Source organism: Calypte anna, chromosome 7 (genome assembly GCF_003957555.1).
Source record: "Calypte anna isolate BGI_N300 chromosome 7, bCalAnn1_v1.p, whole genome shotgun sequence".
Lineage (NCBI taxonomy): Eukaryota > Metazoa > Chordata > Aves > Apodiformes > Trochilidae > Calypte > Calypte anna.
Window position 1 is genome coordinate 18,840,517 of NC_044253.1, and position 16,436 is coordinate 18,856,952.

The 16,436-nt window shown below is 39.5% G+C and overlaps 1 protein-coding gene across 13 annotated transcripts in view; it reads left to right on the forward strand.

The window, feature by feature from the left end:
- The window catches only part of LOC103533323 (sodium channel protein type 2 subunit alpha), a 75,507-nt gene that overhangs the window by 8,341 nt on the left and 50,730 nt on the right, over positions 1 to 16,436 (forward strand). For 7 of the 13 annotated variants that reach the window (XM_030453826.1, XM_030453828.1, XM_030453832.1 and 4 more), the window contains exon 1: positions 13,010 to 13,330. In XM_030453826.1, coding sequence (XP_030309686.1) covers positions 13,064 to 13,330 — 267 coding nt within the window. In that variant the 5' untranslated portion in view covers positions 13,010 to 13,063. Of the gene's footprint in view, positions 1 to 13,009; positions 13,331 to 16,436 lie in introns of those variants that run through there. The other 6 variants (XM_030453827.1, XM_030453831.1, XM_030453836.1 and 3 more) reach the window with 2 other exon arrangements.

Below are 16,436 nucleotides of genomic sequence, written 5' to 3' on the forward strand. Positions count from 1 at the left end.
AGAATCACCTCCCTGGACCTGCTGGTGACGCTGTTTTTGATACAGGCCAGGATGCCATTGGCCTTCTTGGCCACCTGGGCACACTGCTGGCTCATGTTCAGTTTCTTGTCGATGCAGACTCCCAGGTCCCTTTCTGCCTGGCTGCTCTCCAGCCACTCTGTGCCCAGCCTGTAGCGCTGCATGGGGTTGTTGTGGCCAAAGTGCAGGACCCGGCACTTGGCCTTGTTGAACCTCATCCCGTTGGAATCGGCCCAGCTCTCTAGTCTGTCCAGGTCCCTCTGCAGAGCCCTCCTGCCTTCGAGTTGGTCCACACTTCCTCCCAGCTTGGTGTCATCTGCGAATTTGCTGATGATGGACTCAATCCCTTCGTCTAAGTCGTCGATAAAGATATTAAACAGAACCGGGCCCAATACTGATCCCTGGGGGACACCACTAGTGACCGGCCGCCAACTGGATGCAGCCCCGTTCACCACCACTCTCTGGGCCCGGCCCTCCAGCCAGTTCCTAACCCAGCACAGGGTGCTCCTGACCAAGCTGTGGGCTGACAGCTTTTTCAGGAGAATGCTATTACCTTTCTTCTCTTACCTAACTGCATGTGTCTGCCATATACTGTCCCACAGGAGAACTTGATCCATAAACATGTTTTTACAGTGTTCAAAATAGTCTCTATGTCTTGGTATGACAGTTAGGTTATTAGGATACTATAAAAGGCAAATAGAAACTGGGCCTGCCAAGCCATTTCAGTGTTTTTTAAATAGGATTTCTATTTAATTGTGGTCCAGTTAATTACCCAGCTTCCTTTCAGATTAAAAAAAAAAAAATTTAATAGAGTTGTTTAATGCTTCCTAATGTTGTATATCTGACTGAGCTTTTCATTACTTAGAGAAACAAACATGCTGGTCAGGTCACCAGGGACTAGTGGTGATGTTTACTGTCTTCCTTTGCATGTGAGGTGGCAGGGTATCAAGTTGTACCCCTGACATTTTCTAATGTTTCCTGTATGATGATCTCAAAACTGCTGTATAACCCCTTGGCTGTGTTCTGCACAAGTCACTAACCATATTATTCAACATGGGATCTAATTTCATGCTGCTTAGTTTAATTTTTCTTTTAGGTTGCCAAATTTTGAATATACATCCAGCCTTATGTGCCTCATACCAGTGACATCTTCATTTAGAAGGCATACTTACTCAACTGTAGAGATGCCTGTAGTGTGAAGTTTTGGACAGTTGGCAAAGCTGTAGAAAATCATATCTATTACAAATATTGTAATATATATGTCAAGTACTACAACAGGACCCTGCATCATATATCAGTAGCTAAGCCACATATATTTTCATGTTGTTCTGTTCCCAAACTCACACATGGCTCTGCTTCCTGGGTATAATGTTAATAGATGATGCAAAATAAGTGGCTAATATTTAATAAAGAGGTGTGGAAGTATGATAGTAAGTGGCAGAGTCAAACAGGCAGTCATGGCACACTGAATTCGGATTGTCTTTACATTCTGGAAATGGGACATGATATTTGTAGCCACCTGTGAAAAGTGGATTTGAGTGAATTGCCAGCCATCCTGCTGGAGTACTGAGTAGGATTCATCTCATCTGTCTCCCTTTATAGAAAGAAGCAGGCACTTCTAGGGCACAACTTGGCCCATCTCAAGGTGCATCTCTAAAATAGGTCAGAAAATTTACCTTTTAAAGGACCTATTTTTCTCCAGTGAATATGAAAGGAGTTCAGATTGGCTTAGATTGCACTGGCATCTGATGCCAGTGAAGGTGAAACCTGTGAACAGGCAGAGGTGATAACCATTTCTCTAGGACAGCATACAGACCGTACACAAAGGACTGTACTTTTCCCCCACAGAGTTGTAAGTCGTTTTTTCCCTTCCTGTTAGTCACTTCCTGCAATCCACGTGCATCAAGGCAGTCTCCTCCAAAACAAATTTCACTGCTTTTGAGAGCTTGTATATATTGTGTACTACAAAAGACAGTGAAAGTTGCATGACAGTATCTACTGACAATGGCCCAGAAGTAAGGCAGATTTAAGAGCATATTTTAGCATATGCTGCCATTTGAGCCCTTCTTCCTGCAGTAATAGGTGTTTCTATTGGAGTGTCTGTACATCATTTTAGAGACCATATTGAGATCCATATGAATGATTAGGAGCTATCAAATCTGTGTGTACACACACTTCACACAGCTCTGAACTTGTCATCTTTATAGTTCTCTATAAACTCATGTTCAGATCTTATTGTCCATCTTGCCAATTAATTCCAGTCCAGTTATCTCAGCTTTCTATTCCCTCTTGTCCATTCAGTCTACGCTTTTGTGCTTTGTCTTATATTTGCTAGCCCTATTATACTGGTTTCCCCTTAACCCCCTTTCTCCTCATTCACTTTTTCCCAGCCCACTCTCCTGTGAGGTCTAACTGATCAACCCAGATGATTTTCTCATTCATAATAATCTACAAGTCCTTGAGCTTTCCTTCTCTCTCCAGCCAGCCTTCAGGACTACTAACAGCTAATTTTGAGACAACCTCTTTATCCAAGCAGACAGTTCTTCCACATATGATTTCCCTGGAGGTTTTTTGTGCTGCCAGTCTTAAGTCCTGGATATGTCTCCCCTTCCTCCTATCCCTGCCCCTTTTTCCTTCTGTATTTCCTTCTGTGTTATTATTAATAACCAACAGATAGGATGATTAGGAAAAGAGACAGAAGCATTCATACTCTTAGGTCAGCACAGTCCACAGAGGCATAGATTTCAGCTGCAGGGAAGTCCTCAGATGGACACTGAAGCATTGACAGAGAAGTCATTATCTCTGGAATTCACACCTTTGGGTGTTCTTCCGAATATAAGCAAACTAACTTTTCAAAATTTTTGACGTCTGGATGAGTGTTACAGATATCCATCCAACAAAAAAGTAAAAAATTCAAAATGTTGTTCTGTAAAAAGTTCAGCAAGGTTTTATGTTCATGGTTTGAAAATTGGCAGCTATAAAGTTTTAAAGAGATATATATTCATAGCTTTTTGTTAGAGATAGTTGTGTCACTTGAGCTGCAGCTTCCCTCCAAAAGTCAGCCTGAGGCAAAAATGGAAAATTTTAGCCCCAGCACTTTAAGTTTGGCATAATAAAGCAAGGGATAGGGTTTTGGGAGTGAGAGGGTGGGTAATACAGGAAAAGGAAAACGGGACAGGTCAGGCATCTCAGTAACAGTACTGCCAGCCCCACCGGTAATTATCATGAAACATGACAACCTATAAGTAGTAGCTGACTTGGACCCATCTGCACTCTATCCCTAAGCATATAGTAACAACTGCTAACCCATCAAACATTTTAAGACTACAAGAATATTTAAAAGTAAATATGGAACCTTGCCTATGATTTCATTTCCAGAATCGTTAAAACTGGTTTGCTCCTTTGTCAGCAAAGTGGGCCTTCACTGACACAAAGCCAGTTTTTCCAGTCCAGTGGCAAAGTGAATCTGATGGAGAAAACATATTGGGAAGGGAGTTGTGCATTTTGCTGTTTCCATCTGCTTTGGAGACCTTGGTATGTTTCCAGGTGCAGCTACACAGCAGGACATGTAGGTAGGGGCACAAGTAGTGCTGGTGAGGAAATAGTCTGTGGCATCCTGCCCTTGGAGGCTGATGGATACCCAGGGAGTTAATGCATCTTTCAAGCTGCATTAACTCCTGCAGATCACCTCTGCAGCTGATGCTGTGCAGCTGCAGGGAGCCTGTCAGTGACCGTGCAGTTCCTTGGGGAGAATTCTGATGTTATCCATAGAAAGACTAGTTTCTCCCAATGGTCCTCATGTTTTCTGTGTCTACTGTATTATGGTTTTAGAGAAGAGTTCCTTGAGAGGCAATTGTCTTTGTTACTATTAAACAATCTCTTCAATTGAAGGCCTATTTAGAGAATACTCTGTTTAGATTCAGATTCTCTTTGTTTTGTGACATTATGAATTAGATACGTAACTCCTGATGCTTTCACAAATACTGGACTTAAACTCAGTTATTGGGCATGTAGCAGTACAAGTTATTTTTTCTTAAAAACATAACAACGGCTTGAAATAAGGACAACATCTTTTAAAAGCAGAGATGATGTAAGAACTGTCCCAACACCCCACTCCCTGTGTCCGTTTCTATGGTTTTACAGTCACCATATCCTATTTAAAGAAAAAAAATAAATACAAACACCCCCACATGAAGAAGGGGGAATTGGCTTACTGCAGACAGTAAGCACCATGGCTGCCTTTCTGTATCAAATACAGACGGTAAACAAACTTAACAGAAGGGGTGTTGATGATCCCCTGGTTCCTTCCCACCTTGGTGGCAAAGCCTGAATGTGGCACCCCCAGCACCCCCTCAGCCCCTGGGACAGAAGGAGCCTCTCTGGCCGGGACTCCAGCTGCAGCCGGGGCTGGGGCTGACCCAGAGCTTCAGCTCTTCTTCTTTGGTGCCTCGTAGAGGCGGATTCTCCTCAACCCCACAGAGGGAGGCCACCCCCCCAGCACCCCTTCTCCATGGCAAACTCCCCCTCTCGGCTGCCCTGGCCGTTATCTACTCTCTGCCAAATGCCTGCCCTTTTTTTCCCTCCACCCCACTCCCCGTGCTTCTTCCATTTGACTAGGTTCTGCTGAACCCTTCCCCTCCACAGGGTTTGAGCTTTTCTTCTGGAAGAAAAAAATAACCCGCCTGGAGCAGGTTTTCGCAGGGAGCCTCCGCAGCCCGCCGCGGCGCTCCCCCTGCGCGGCGCTGTCTGTCAGGCCGTAGCGCGGGTGCCGCAGCCGCCGGGCCGGTTGCTAAGCAACCTCCCCCTCGGCGCCGCTCCGTGCCGGCGAGCCCCGCCGCCATTGCGGAGCCGCGTCCCTTCACAACCCAACCGCTCCCCGCCCTTCTCCCCGGGCTGGCTTTTCACGGCGTGTCGTCGTTTCGAGAGACACCGGGCTGCCCCGTGTTTCTTTGTTGCAGTCCGGTGTGGCAACGGGAGGTGGCGCGGCCCAAAGGGCTGAGGCTCGGCTGCCGCACCTGAGGCGCCCGGAGGCGGGGGAGGGCTGCGAGGTGGCACCCCCGGTGCGCTCGGCACTGCGGCCCGCGCTCCCCTCCGCCCCCGCCTTCCCTCTACTTTTTCCGCAACGCCCATGTTGCCGGCCTGTTGGCTCTGCGAGGCTGAAAGGAGCCGGTGGGAGTGGTGTGGGGCTGAAGTGGAAGCTGGCTGCAGCAGTTAACTGAGGTGGAGAGGCCATGGCCTTTTGTTCTTGAGGGGGATCTGGCCCAGCTTCACTGTAAGAGCCTGACGTGAACTTATGTAAGAGACAGACGTAAAAAAATAAGGGGTGTTGTTCATAGGTTGTGTTTGCAGTGAAGTCAGTGGAAACGTTTTCCATCGTCACTCTTTAGTAGGTTCAGAATAGTGATTTGTGTTCATTCAAAATACCTAGAGAGCTGTTAGGGGGATAGTAACACCTGTCTGCCTGGTGTCTTTTGGATAAAAGGATGTAAATTATATATGATTGTGTTTTCTGTAGCCGTGCTGTAGTCAAGATTATTGAAGATTTCATTCTGAACATCTTTACATAATGCCCATACTGGGAATGTTAACTTCCTGGTTATGGTTTGTCAGGAAAGAAATCACAGCATATTTTATTAACAGCATAAGTAGTCAGCACATTCTCCTATTCTGGCATCTGGAAATATCTAGCTCATCTCATACATATGGCACTTTTTTATCATTACATCTTTGAATTGTATAGTCACTCTCCCCACACAAACACACTAAAAATGGATATATCTCTAGCCTGACACTTAACTTATACAATAATGTACTTGTGGGCATAAATTTCTCTCAAGGGATACGAAAGCAAAGACTGATTTAATGAAAAGCCATCAGAAGAGTATCAGTGGATACTCTTCTAACATCACTTTTGTCTCCCACACTGATGTTTGCTCTGGAGTCAGTGTATTTCTCTTTTTGTAAAGGGAAACTTGGAACTGTTGTTCTGAAACTTTCTCAAGTGTGAATTGCTCTTTCGTTGTTCCTCTGGTCATGGAGCACCTGAGGAGATCGTATGAGTCCGACAGCTTATTTCACTGTATAAAAAAAACTTAGGAATGATATTTTCATCAAGTAAAAAAACCTGAATTGTCAAATGCTAGCAATAAAGACTTCAGGGACTCTTATCTGGAAAAATAAATAGATTTTTGTTCATTCACTGACATTCGGTTGAAAATAAGTCATTTTTAGGCCATTTCTGATAAAAGAGGAAAATGGAGTGTGTAACTATAGTGATAATGATCAACAGATCTTTGCTAATGAATTTTTCATACTTGGAGTACGTCTTGCCATAGGCCTGTGGGCACTACCTTGAAGTGAGTTTTAAAGAGGGTGAGAAAATTGCTTTAAAGTTACCTCCAAACTTTCCCAACAGAGGTCTTCATAAACCTATGTTCATATTAGATGATTCTTTCCATATGTGATCTGTAAAATGCTGTTGTGGTGTCCAAGCTGAAAGGCAGAGGATGATCTTGTAAAACCACTCCTGAGGTTGCTGTAAGAGAATGCTAAACCAGTTTGCTTTGCTAGTGTATGGGCATTGTAACAAGCCTTTTGCTTTTTTTTTATCCTAACTATGCTGGATTCTACATCAAGTACAGAATCTGTAGTAGTGTTTGTTGACTGTGCACTTGTTAGAGTTTTGTTTTGGTCCAGTGTTCAAGTATTGAAGATCCATTTAGTCGTATTGTGATACCTTTGAGTTTTGCAGTTAGGAGAAGCACTAAAATTTGGAAGATACTGCAGAAAGTCAGATTTGCACTCAAAAAATCAAAGGGACATACTAAGCTTCTTAACTTCTTTTCTGTAGTCTGACAGATCATGTCTTTGATCTGACTCAAATCCAGCCACTTACTTGTAGTTTTTAGCCAGATCAGTGACATGATTTGGCTAAAATGCAAAGGTGCAGAAGTGCTCAAGCCAGTATAGTGGGAAATGACCAGGGTAAGGAGTGGGTGGTGAAGGGGACTGTCCCTTCTCACAGCACCACTTAATATATATTGGCTTACGATTTTCAGAAACTGGATTTTCAAAAGTAACTTGCTAGTTGTTCATCCATTTAAAATGTTGGACAATGTAGGAAGCTTTACTTTTATATAGGCCTTCAAAGAGCTCTTAGGAAAAATATGCTGTATAGAAGCACCCACTGTTCAAATTCCACAATTCAGAGCTCTGGCTACTGAACATACAATGCAGCATAGTAGGAAATACACAAACCTCAGGCACAGGAAAATTGATTTTTATTTGTGTCTACTAATTTCAGCAGTGAAGTGGTGACACCATAGATCTTAGCAGACATACTTCACCAGCTCTAAACTTTCCACCTTCAGACAGGGCAATCACACATTATGCAGGCTTTCATGCCATGCCATGGGGTGCTGACACATCCATGAAAGGCCCTTTGAGACAGAACAGTTTTTTCCCAGCATTTATATTATGTAAGTGTATAAATTAGGAGTGTGAGGTGCAAGTCAGGAAATGGTCTATGAAATTATTCTTTTAAACTTCCAAGTTTTAATGTCTTTTCTGTCAGGCCAGGGGAACAGGAAAAGACTGGAAGGAGAGAGGGGCGGGTAAAGAGAAACTATGGGCAGAAGGAGTATTCCACACTAATGCTTCCTTAGGCACTCCATCTTTTTCTCTGTAAAGAAGTCCTTGACACTTTCCTGCATGTGATGTCAATTTATTCTGTTGTGAAACCCACTAACTCTTGAAGAACTTGGTTAGCCAATAGTGACAAATCAACACCTCTTTCTTTTCTGGTCCCCTGGTGTATAAACATAAGCTTTTGCTTTCTTGAGGCCTGGGGGGAAATACAACAGATGGAGCAGCACAAAACAGTGAGAAAGCTACACTCATTAGAACCCTACAACAGTGAAGGCCTGTCACAAGTTTCTTGATTCTCATCCTGATCAGTTTTGCTATAAATCCCACACATCCTAACCTTTCTTTCTACAAGACCTAGCATTTCTTAAAGCCCTTGGATGATTGTCATGTCATGCCCTGTTTGTGCTGTTTTCACTGGTAAAAAATTTTCCTGACAAATCTTATTGCAGTTTTAAGTCCACAACCTCTGCCTATATGCCAGATAAAAGGAAAGCAAATTTCTCCTCTTCCTTGGAATACTTCTCAAGAAATATAAAGGCTTTTTACATGTGTTAAAATAAAACTCCAATAAATCCCACAATTCCTTGGATGTTTTCTCATAAATTGTCTCTTTATTGCTCTAATCTGAATTCTTTCCAGATGGACCCCATATTTTTTACGATATAGTGCCCAAATTGGGCATACTGCTACAAATAGAGGAGTAGATGATGATTTCGTAAGTTTAGAAGTCCCAAGTGTTTGTTTGGCTCGTTTGTTTTTGCAGACTGACAGTTTTCACTTGTGCTTGGCCTCTGATGCAGTGAATAATCTTTTTGTGCAGAGCTATTGGTATGATTGTTCCTCATCCTGTAATTCTTCAGTTATTTAGTCTTGCCTAAATCAAAAACTTAGGACTTCTATCTCTTGAATTGCATTGAATTTTGGGACCATTTTATTATTTGTCAGGACATTTGAAACTCCTGCTTTTTACCTGTAGCCCTTCCAGTTTCATGTCATCTTCAAAACTAGCAAACATGTTTTTAAGTCGTCTAGATCACCATAATTAATTTTGTAGTATATTAAGTGTTCCAAATAGCATGAGGGGAAGAGGTGACAGGAATTTCTTTAGATTCAGTGTATTTGACTAAATGTATGCTATTTACAAGTTTAAATAGATACTATTTTCAAAAAGAAAAAGCTCCTTTTTCCCTCTTCTATCCTCTTTGTTCTTTAAATGCAAAAAATACGTTTTCATTTTAGAACATTACCTTCAGATCTTTTTTAGGATTAAAATTAGTAGAACTGCATCAATGTATTTTGCAAACTACAGCAAATACCACAGTAGCCTACATTTTGTCAAAGTTGCTTGTCACCATTATAATTTTGAGACAGATTTTATTTAAAATTTAATTGATTTTTTTCAGCAAAGAAAGTGGAAGTATGCCACTATAATTTGCTCCTATCACCAAGCTGGGTGGCATTGTCAAAGAAGGAGCAAGCTATTAAATAGAATGGACTAGATAAGTTTGATGACTTGGTGTTAGTAGAATGAGATGAAATTCATAACTTTAAATGAAAATTCATGTACTTAGGGACAATTCTAGTATAGTACAGGAACACAGCTGGAGAGTAAAAGGATCACAGAACCACAGAATGATGGCAAGTTGCCACATGTGCATTTTAATGCTTCGCTTTAACAAAGGCAGTCAATTTTTACAGATTTCTGAAGAGAAGCTAGTAATCTGTTTTCCTTCTCCTTCTATTATTCAGGATTTTCTGTAGATGAAGGGTTCCTAGACAACCATGAAAACACTCAGGAGTTTTCTCTTTTAGACTGCAAAGATAATAATAATATTTTCTGACTATACTGTCTCTTTAAAATACCTGCTCTTTTCCCCTTGCAGCCTAGGAAGACTGTAGACCAAAAGCCTCTAAGGCAATGGGATACAGTGTCCCACTGGCCGTTTCCTTTTTTAGTCTTTACTTTTCATGCCCTTCCAATACTATGCATGTAGATTGTATAGCACTGGTGGAAATCAAATTGAGAGCTGAGGTAATTTCAGATCTATGTGATAAGAAATAAGCGGAACACTTTAACTTAATGCACCATTAATGGAAGAATGAAACTTCTGTTCTATATTTTGTGAATTAGCCTTTTTGAATGCTTGCTTTATTGTAGCTTTCATATGCAGCTGCATAAACACATCTATGCATATCCATACATATAAGTAATCAAAATACTTTTGTAGTTACATGCTCCTTCACCCCCTCTGTGAATGTGTGCTATCTCATAATCCTCTTATTTTGAGGCTGCAGAGAAGTTCCAAACCACAGTCCTAATTAGAGCCAGCCAGAAGTTTTTGTGCAAAGCTTTTTAACAACAGCAAAAAATTCATTACATGGAATTGTTTGTAAAATTTCTATTGATTCCATTGGATCATTTGTGAAATTAGAAAACCTATCAAAAAACCCAAACAAAACCTTTTCTAAAAAGGATTTTAACATGTTTTGAAATATTATTTAAATTTTAAATAATTCAAAAGCAAATCAGTATTTCTGATGTGGTTAAATTCCATTTCTCATTTGACATGTTTTTTTCTCAGTTGACAGAAGTTTCAAAACATTACTTTTATCCAGTCAAACTGTTCATTCTCTCAACACAATCACCAGAGAGAAAGATTATCAATATTTTTGTCCTTCTCTAATTGTCCTTTTTTCAAACTGACAGAGGCATTTCTTCAGCTATATATTCTTTCCTTCCCCAAAGTTTCTCACTTTAGAGTGACCCTCTGCTTTCTATTAATTTCCACAGCTTCTTTATTCCACTGCTGAATGAAAGGAGATGGCAGAGGGACAGAAGTAAATGACTGCCTCAAGGGCTGAATCTATAGCTGCAGGAATGTTTTCCTTGAAAAGTTTGAAAGAGAGTTGGGTATATGTGAGAGAAAGAGGAGAGGGGAGGGCAGGGGAGGAGGTCAATACTGGGAAAGGGAGATACTAAAAGTTTTGGTAGTGCATCAGAAGTACGAAAATCAGTAAACAGAAAATACAGAGAAAGCAGGAGAGGGAAATAAAGTAGGTTGGCATTTAGGTGTAGTGGTGCTCAAAGGTGATGTCTTACTGATTTGTCGAATGGGAGGGGCTTGGAGTGCTCTTCATCACCCAGTCTTGCTCCCAGCTACAGTGGGTGGTTTCTGTACAAGAATTCACCACTGCAGTGAACACAGAACTGTATCCTTACCTCTCATTGCTGACTTTTCCAGATGAGTAAAGAATAAACGTCAAATATATTGTATAAATGTATTTTAGAAAGCTTATACAAATCACAGTTTAAAAAAATCCAGAGTGCCAATAATTCAGTCTCCACAGCTGCTTTGATTGTACACTGCTTGTGCAACCTCCATTTTTCTATTTTTTTTACTTTGCTATCCCTCCTACTTTCTTTCTGTGTCACTTAACAGGTATGGTTTCATCATCAGTAGCAGCTGTATATTCAAAAGAATTTTTTAAAATCTTGAGAGCTCGCTGGTTATATAAAATCGTATATTTTAGTCTCCGAGTCTCACTTCAAGCAAGTGCTGGAGCATACAGAAATTTTGTACCGTTTCTTACAATAATTTATGGATGTAAATTACTACCATCTAGCGGCAGTAAGAGCTGCAGCACTTAGTAGTAGGCTCGCACAGGAAATGCAAGATTTTACTTCAATAACCAGGATCCTTCAGCAGGAAGTTGGGTGTGGTCTATAGACGGAGCATTTAAATTAAAAAAAAAAAAAAAAAAAAAAAAAAAGCAAAGACATGATGGAATTTTAGCTGCAGTCTTCCTTGGTGCCATCCCACACCCACATAAGTGCAAGATTCTTCACTGGTAATGAATGTTTAATTGTTTCCTGCAGTATCAGCACAGGATTAGGATTGGGGTTTTTTTCCTTTTTTTATTTTTCCCCCAGTATAATTAAATATAAATCTGGGCAGGATTCTGCTGCAGGACCACTTTCATTTTCCTAACTAACCCTTCTGCTGCTACTAGTCAGTGCAGCTTCCATAAGCATTTTTATTACAGACCATCTATGACAGAACGCACCAGGTGCATTTGCCCGCAGCGGGAGAGCATGTTCAGAGGGAGACCTGCAGGAGTTGGGATGTGTGTGCATGTCTGTGTAGGTGTAATATGCTATGTGCATATGGCTGAAAAGGAGGAGAGAGCATCGTGTTGCAGTTTATTTAGCAGGCTTCAAAAATAGGAATTTGTTGCAGCTGTGCTGGAGCATGTGTATTAGCGAGATAGCAGAACTGGATCATGCTGATTGCACTCTACCTATTGTGTTGTTCTAAAATGGTAATTGTTTCTTGTATGTATTGTCTTACTTTGAAGCTGTTACTTTTAATTGCATTTGCTATATTTTTAATAAGCCTACTCAGGAAGACTCGAGAAAAATCCTGAAGGCTATAGCAGAGATCCCATTTATGATTTCAGATCAAAAGTATTTACAATGGGAATGTTTTCCACTTGTTATTTTTCACTGAACTGTCTGAAACCATTAAGAAGGTATCGTACTGCTCCTATTAGTAAAAATTGTGAAAATATGGCATCAGATGCAAAAGATCTAAGTGCAGTATGTAATGTTTAAAGATAATTTTTGTTTAATTCAGCAATTTTTCCAGTGCACAGTGTGTTGCCAGGCAGGGGTTCTGATACAGGTGCTTAGGACTGAATCTTGTTTCCTGAGCTGGCAGCTCTGCAAAGGCAGCATATTTATACCTAAAGAGGAGCATCTTATGTTGTTTTCAGCTGGTGCCTCTCACCTTACATGGCAGCAGTGGATTTTCAGAGTCATTTCTGGTCTGTCTAGCTAGAGGTAGGGTTGGTCCAAGGTGCAGCTGTCAGGGTAATGAAGAGGTTATTTGTCTGGAGTCTTGCTTCTCAAGAGCAATCCAGAAACAGTTCAGAGCTGTTGATTCTTCACACTGGATGTGGTGGAAAACATCCTCTGCTTTATTCATGGGAATGTATAGCATTACCCTTGAAAAAGGCAAGAAGATGGTATTATAAGGTATGGGACTTTTTTTATACAGTCTTTAAAGTTCTCTGTTTATTGTCACAAGCACTAAATGAATTTTAAACTAAAGGTTTTAAGAATTGATACCTTCAAGACAGCTCTAACAGGCCAGCTGCAAAGGCAAATGGTTTGTTGTGAATTAAAAATAAATGAAAAATAAACTCTTTTCACTGCAGCCTCCTCTTGGATGATTATTACCAAATTTGAAAATATGTCCCTCAGAAAATTGTGTGAAAGTGATTCCTTTATATTGTTTGTAGCTATTTCTGCTGCTTTAATTTTTTCTATGTCTTTTATATTTTTAGCACTTTTCTATGAGAGAGATTAAACAGTAATTAAGAGGTGCAGGATGAAAAGATGGCACAATCAGTGCTGGTACCACCAGGACCTGACAGCTTCCGCTATTTCACAAGAGAATCACTTGCAGCTATTGAGCAACGTGTCAATGAAGAAAAAGCTAAAAAATCCAAACAAGAACGTAAAGATGATGATGATGAAGATGGCCCAAAGCCAAATAGCGACCTGGAGGCAGGAAAGACACTGCCATTTATTTATGGTGACATACCTCCAGGAATGGTGTCTGAGCCCTTGGAAGACCTGGACCCATATTATATCAATAAAAAAGTGAGTGTGTTGTATATTTCTATCAGACTAAGAAGATGAAAATGCACAAACCCTCTGAAAGGGTATTTCCAGTATTCTGCACCCATTTTTTACAAATATTACATCCCCCCAACAGGTGATTTCACTGACAGAAATCACAGCTGTAAAAGCAGAAGTTAAAAGTGAATGTTTGTGAGACCTGTTCTGTAGGTAGAGGTGCATTTTGTTTTATTTTAATATACCTGGCATTTTACTAAAATTTGTAACTTTGAATATTTTATACAGAAGAGAATTAAAAAAGTAGCACTGAGGTTACCTAGAATTATTTTTTTATTAATTGCTGTGTTATAGATATGAAAGCAACAAGTCTTTACTATAAAACCCATCTCAAAGGCCACTAGACATCTCACTAGCTTTCTTCACTGTCACATGGCAAACTCAGGTTGCATTCTCTTGTTGCTGGGAAGAATAAGGAAATAGGTAAAAGTAATTTCTCAGGGTGTGGTGAAGATTTTCCCCATCCATTTTTTTAGTCTGTAGAGGCATCATATATCCAACTTGAATATTCTGAGTGAAAACATTTTCATATCCAGATTTATTATTGTTATCAAAGGGGAGGTGTTTAAAAGAAGGAAATAAATAGAGGAGGTATGAATTCGCATGGAGTGCCAACAGAATGTTATGTAATTTTAAAAATAGTTTACAGAGATGTCCTTTTTTTGAAAAATAAATCCCCATATTTTCTTTTTGTTTAAAGTAACAACATCGACTGTTACGGCCAAGCACAAAAGTGCTGTTCTTACCTCTGCTGTCAGAGTGGTTCCAAAGAATGTTTATCTGTATGGTGATAGGTGCTTTATATATATAAATATATACATATGTGTGTATATATATATATATATATATATAAAGGGCCTTTTGACCAGATGGCCTTGGGTTGCCTCCAGAACTCCATTCTCTCTAGATTTTGGCATCATTTAAGCCATCCTTATTATACCAGTAAAAAAGAAATTCTTGCATTTTTTATTATTATTATTGTTCTATTTCTTTCTTTTTCTTTTTTTTTCTTGTGCTTTCTTTTCTTTCCTATGGAAATTAGCTACTGAAGAAGATCAAGTGAATTTAAAAAATAAACTAAAAACCCCCAACTAACGCAACAAAACAAGCAAACATGAACAAAAAGAGCTACTTCAAAGAAAAAAGCAGAAACCCCCCAAGAATTGTTATGCATCAAACTACAACTAAGTAAAAATATTTCCTGCAGGAATTAAGGTTATGCCTCATCCCTAATATATTGAAACAATAACAATATAGGCATACTTTAAAAATATATACCTTAAAAAAATTCATTTCAGAATTTCTAAAACTCAGTTCATGCTGTGGAGAATCATGAGTAGATTTGAAAAAAAGGTTTTAAATTATTATGTTATTGTGTATTATTGTGTATTTTTGTGTTCTGCTCCCCCTACTCAATTGATTAACCCTGTTGAAATCTGGAAGTAAGGCAAATGAAATTTAGGTCAAAGTGCTGCTGCCTTCCTTTCTTCTTTCCCAGTTGTGCAGTAGTAAAAATTCTAAATTTGGTGCTGGAAATACTAAGGCTAGCTTGTATATTGTTGTGCTTTGTAAATGGGAAAAAACATTAACTGTGGACATGAAGTAAAATCCTGCTGAATTGCTTATTCTTGATTGAGAAATGCACAGCAGTTGTCTTCATCTGTTCCAAAACCATAGTGGTTTCTAGTGGGAGATGTAAGGCTCCAAACTATACATACATTATCATAATAATTTCTATTCTTTTTCTTCATATTTATTGCATATCTTTCAACGTCTTTGTTTAGGTCAGGCTCCATTTTAATTTTTTAATATGCCTTGATGAGTCAGCATCACACAAATGATGCTTCATCAGAGGTTTTGCCAAAATAAAGGGAGCTGAAAACTTATGAAAAGCTCTGATTTGAAGGCAGTTTTCTTGGATTGCAGGAAGAACAGAAATAGAGTTGAAAAGTAGTGGTAGGTGCCTTTGTACATTACAGAACAATCCTTTCTCCTCTGTAGTAAAGGACCAAAGTATGGCTTGAGACTCAAGGGGTATTTGGGAATGCGAACATGTTCGGTATGGAAAAGCTGAAATTTATGATTTCAGGCAGAGGGGAGGCACTGTGTTTTCACAATTCCAGCTGCTGTATTTGGCACACCTGATCAGAAAGTAGCACCTGATCTTTACAGCTGCTGCCCTCTGATTCCAGCAGAAGCAGATCATGGCAACTGGCAGTGCCCCAGGTTTGCATACTTTATATTCCCTTTGGGGTCTTTTAGGGCTGCCATAGTGCTAGCTAGACCCACTTACCTTCAGTGAGCATGAACTTTCACCTACATGTAGAAAGAAATGATAGAAACAGATAGGAATTTCCTCAAAAGAATGGAAATATAAAGAATTTTAAAACAACGCATGTTAAATAATGGCCTTGTTTTTCTTTATTTTCAGTTTTTAAGAAAACTTACATTTATAAATGCTCTATAAAAATGCTAGAAGTATGTATGAGATACTGCTGAAACTGTGGAGAGACTGAAAAGATATACATTCTTGGATTCTGTATTTGGTAAAATAAAGTATGGTCTAAGAAATACAGAATTGCAGGTATGAAATTCTCACAAGAAATAGTTGAAAAGGGAAGCAAAGCTTGATTATTTCCTTACATTACAGCAAAAGGTATCCAGAACTTTAGTGTTATGTTGAAAAATTGGTTACTGAACACTAAATTTCCATTGATAATTAATGATGGTCATTTGAATCAGGAAACGTTGAATTCTAATGGGTCTCTTTTTTAAAGTTATGTTCCTTGGTGTATATGTTATAAGGTACAAAAAGTATCATAATTCTTCAAATTTTATGAATATTATCCCTGTCTTTGTTTTCTAGCTAACAATATCAGGATAACTTAGGAATTCTAAACTTATTCAGATGTTTTCATTCAATTATATTTATAGGAATTTGGTTGAACTCCACTGTGTGTGAACTGGAGAAGGTGACTGTAATTCTGGGGGAGGTGGAAATGGAGTAAGAGTTTGACCAAATGTCATTAACAAGTAAATGAAAATTATTCCAGGTTTGAACTTTTAACTT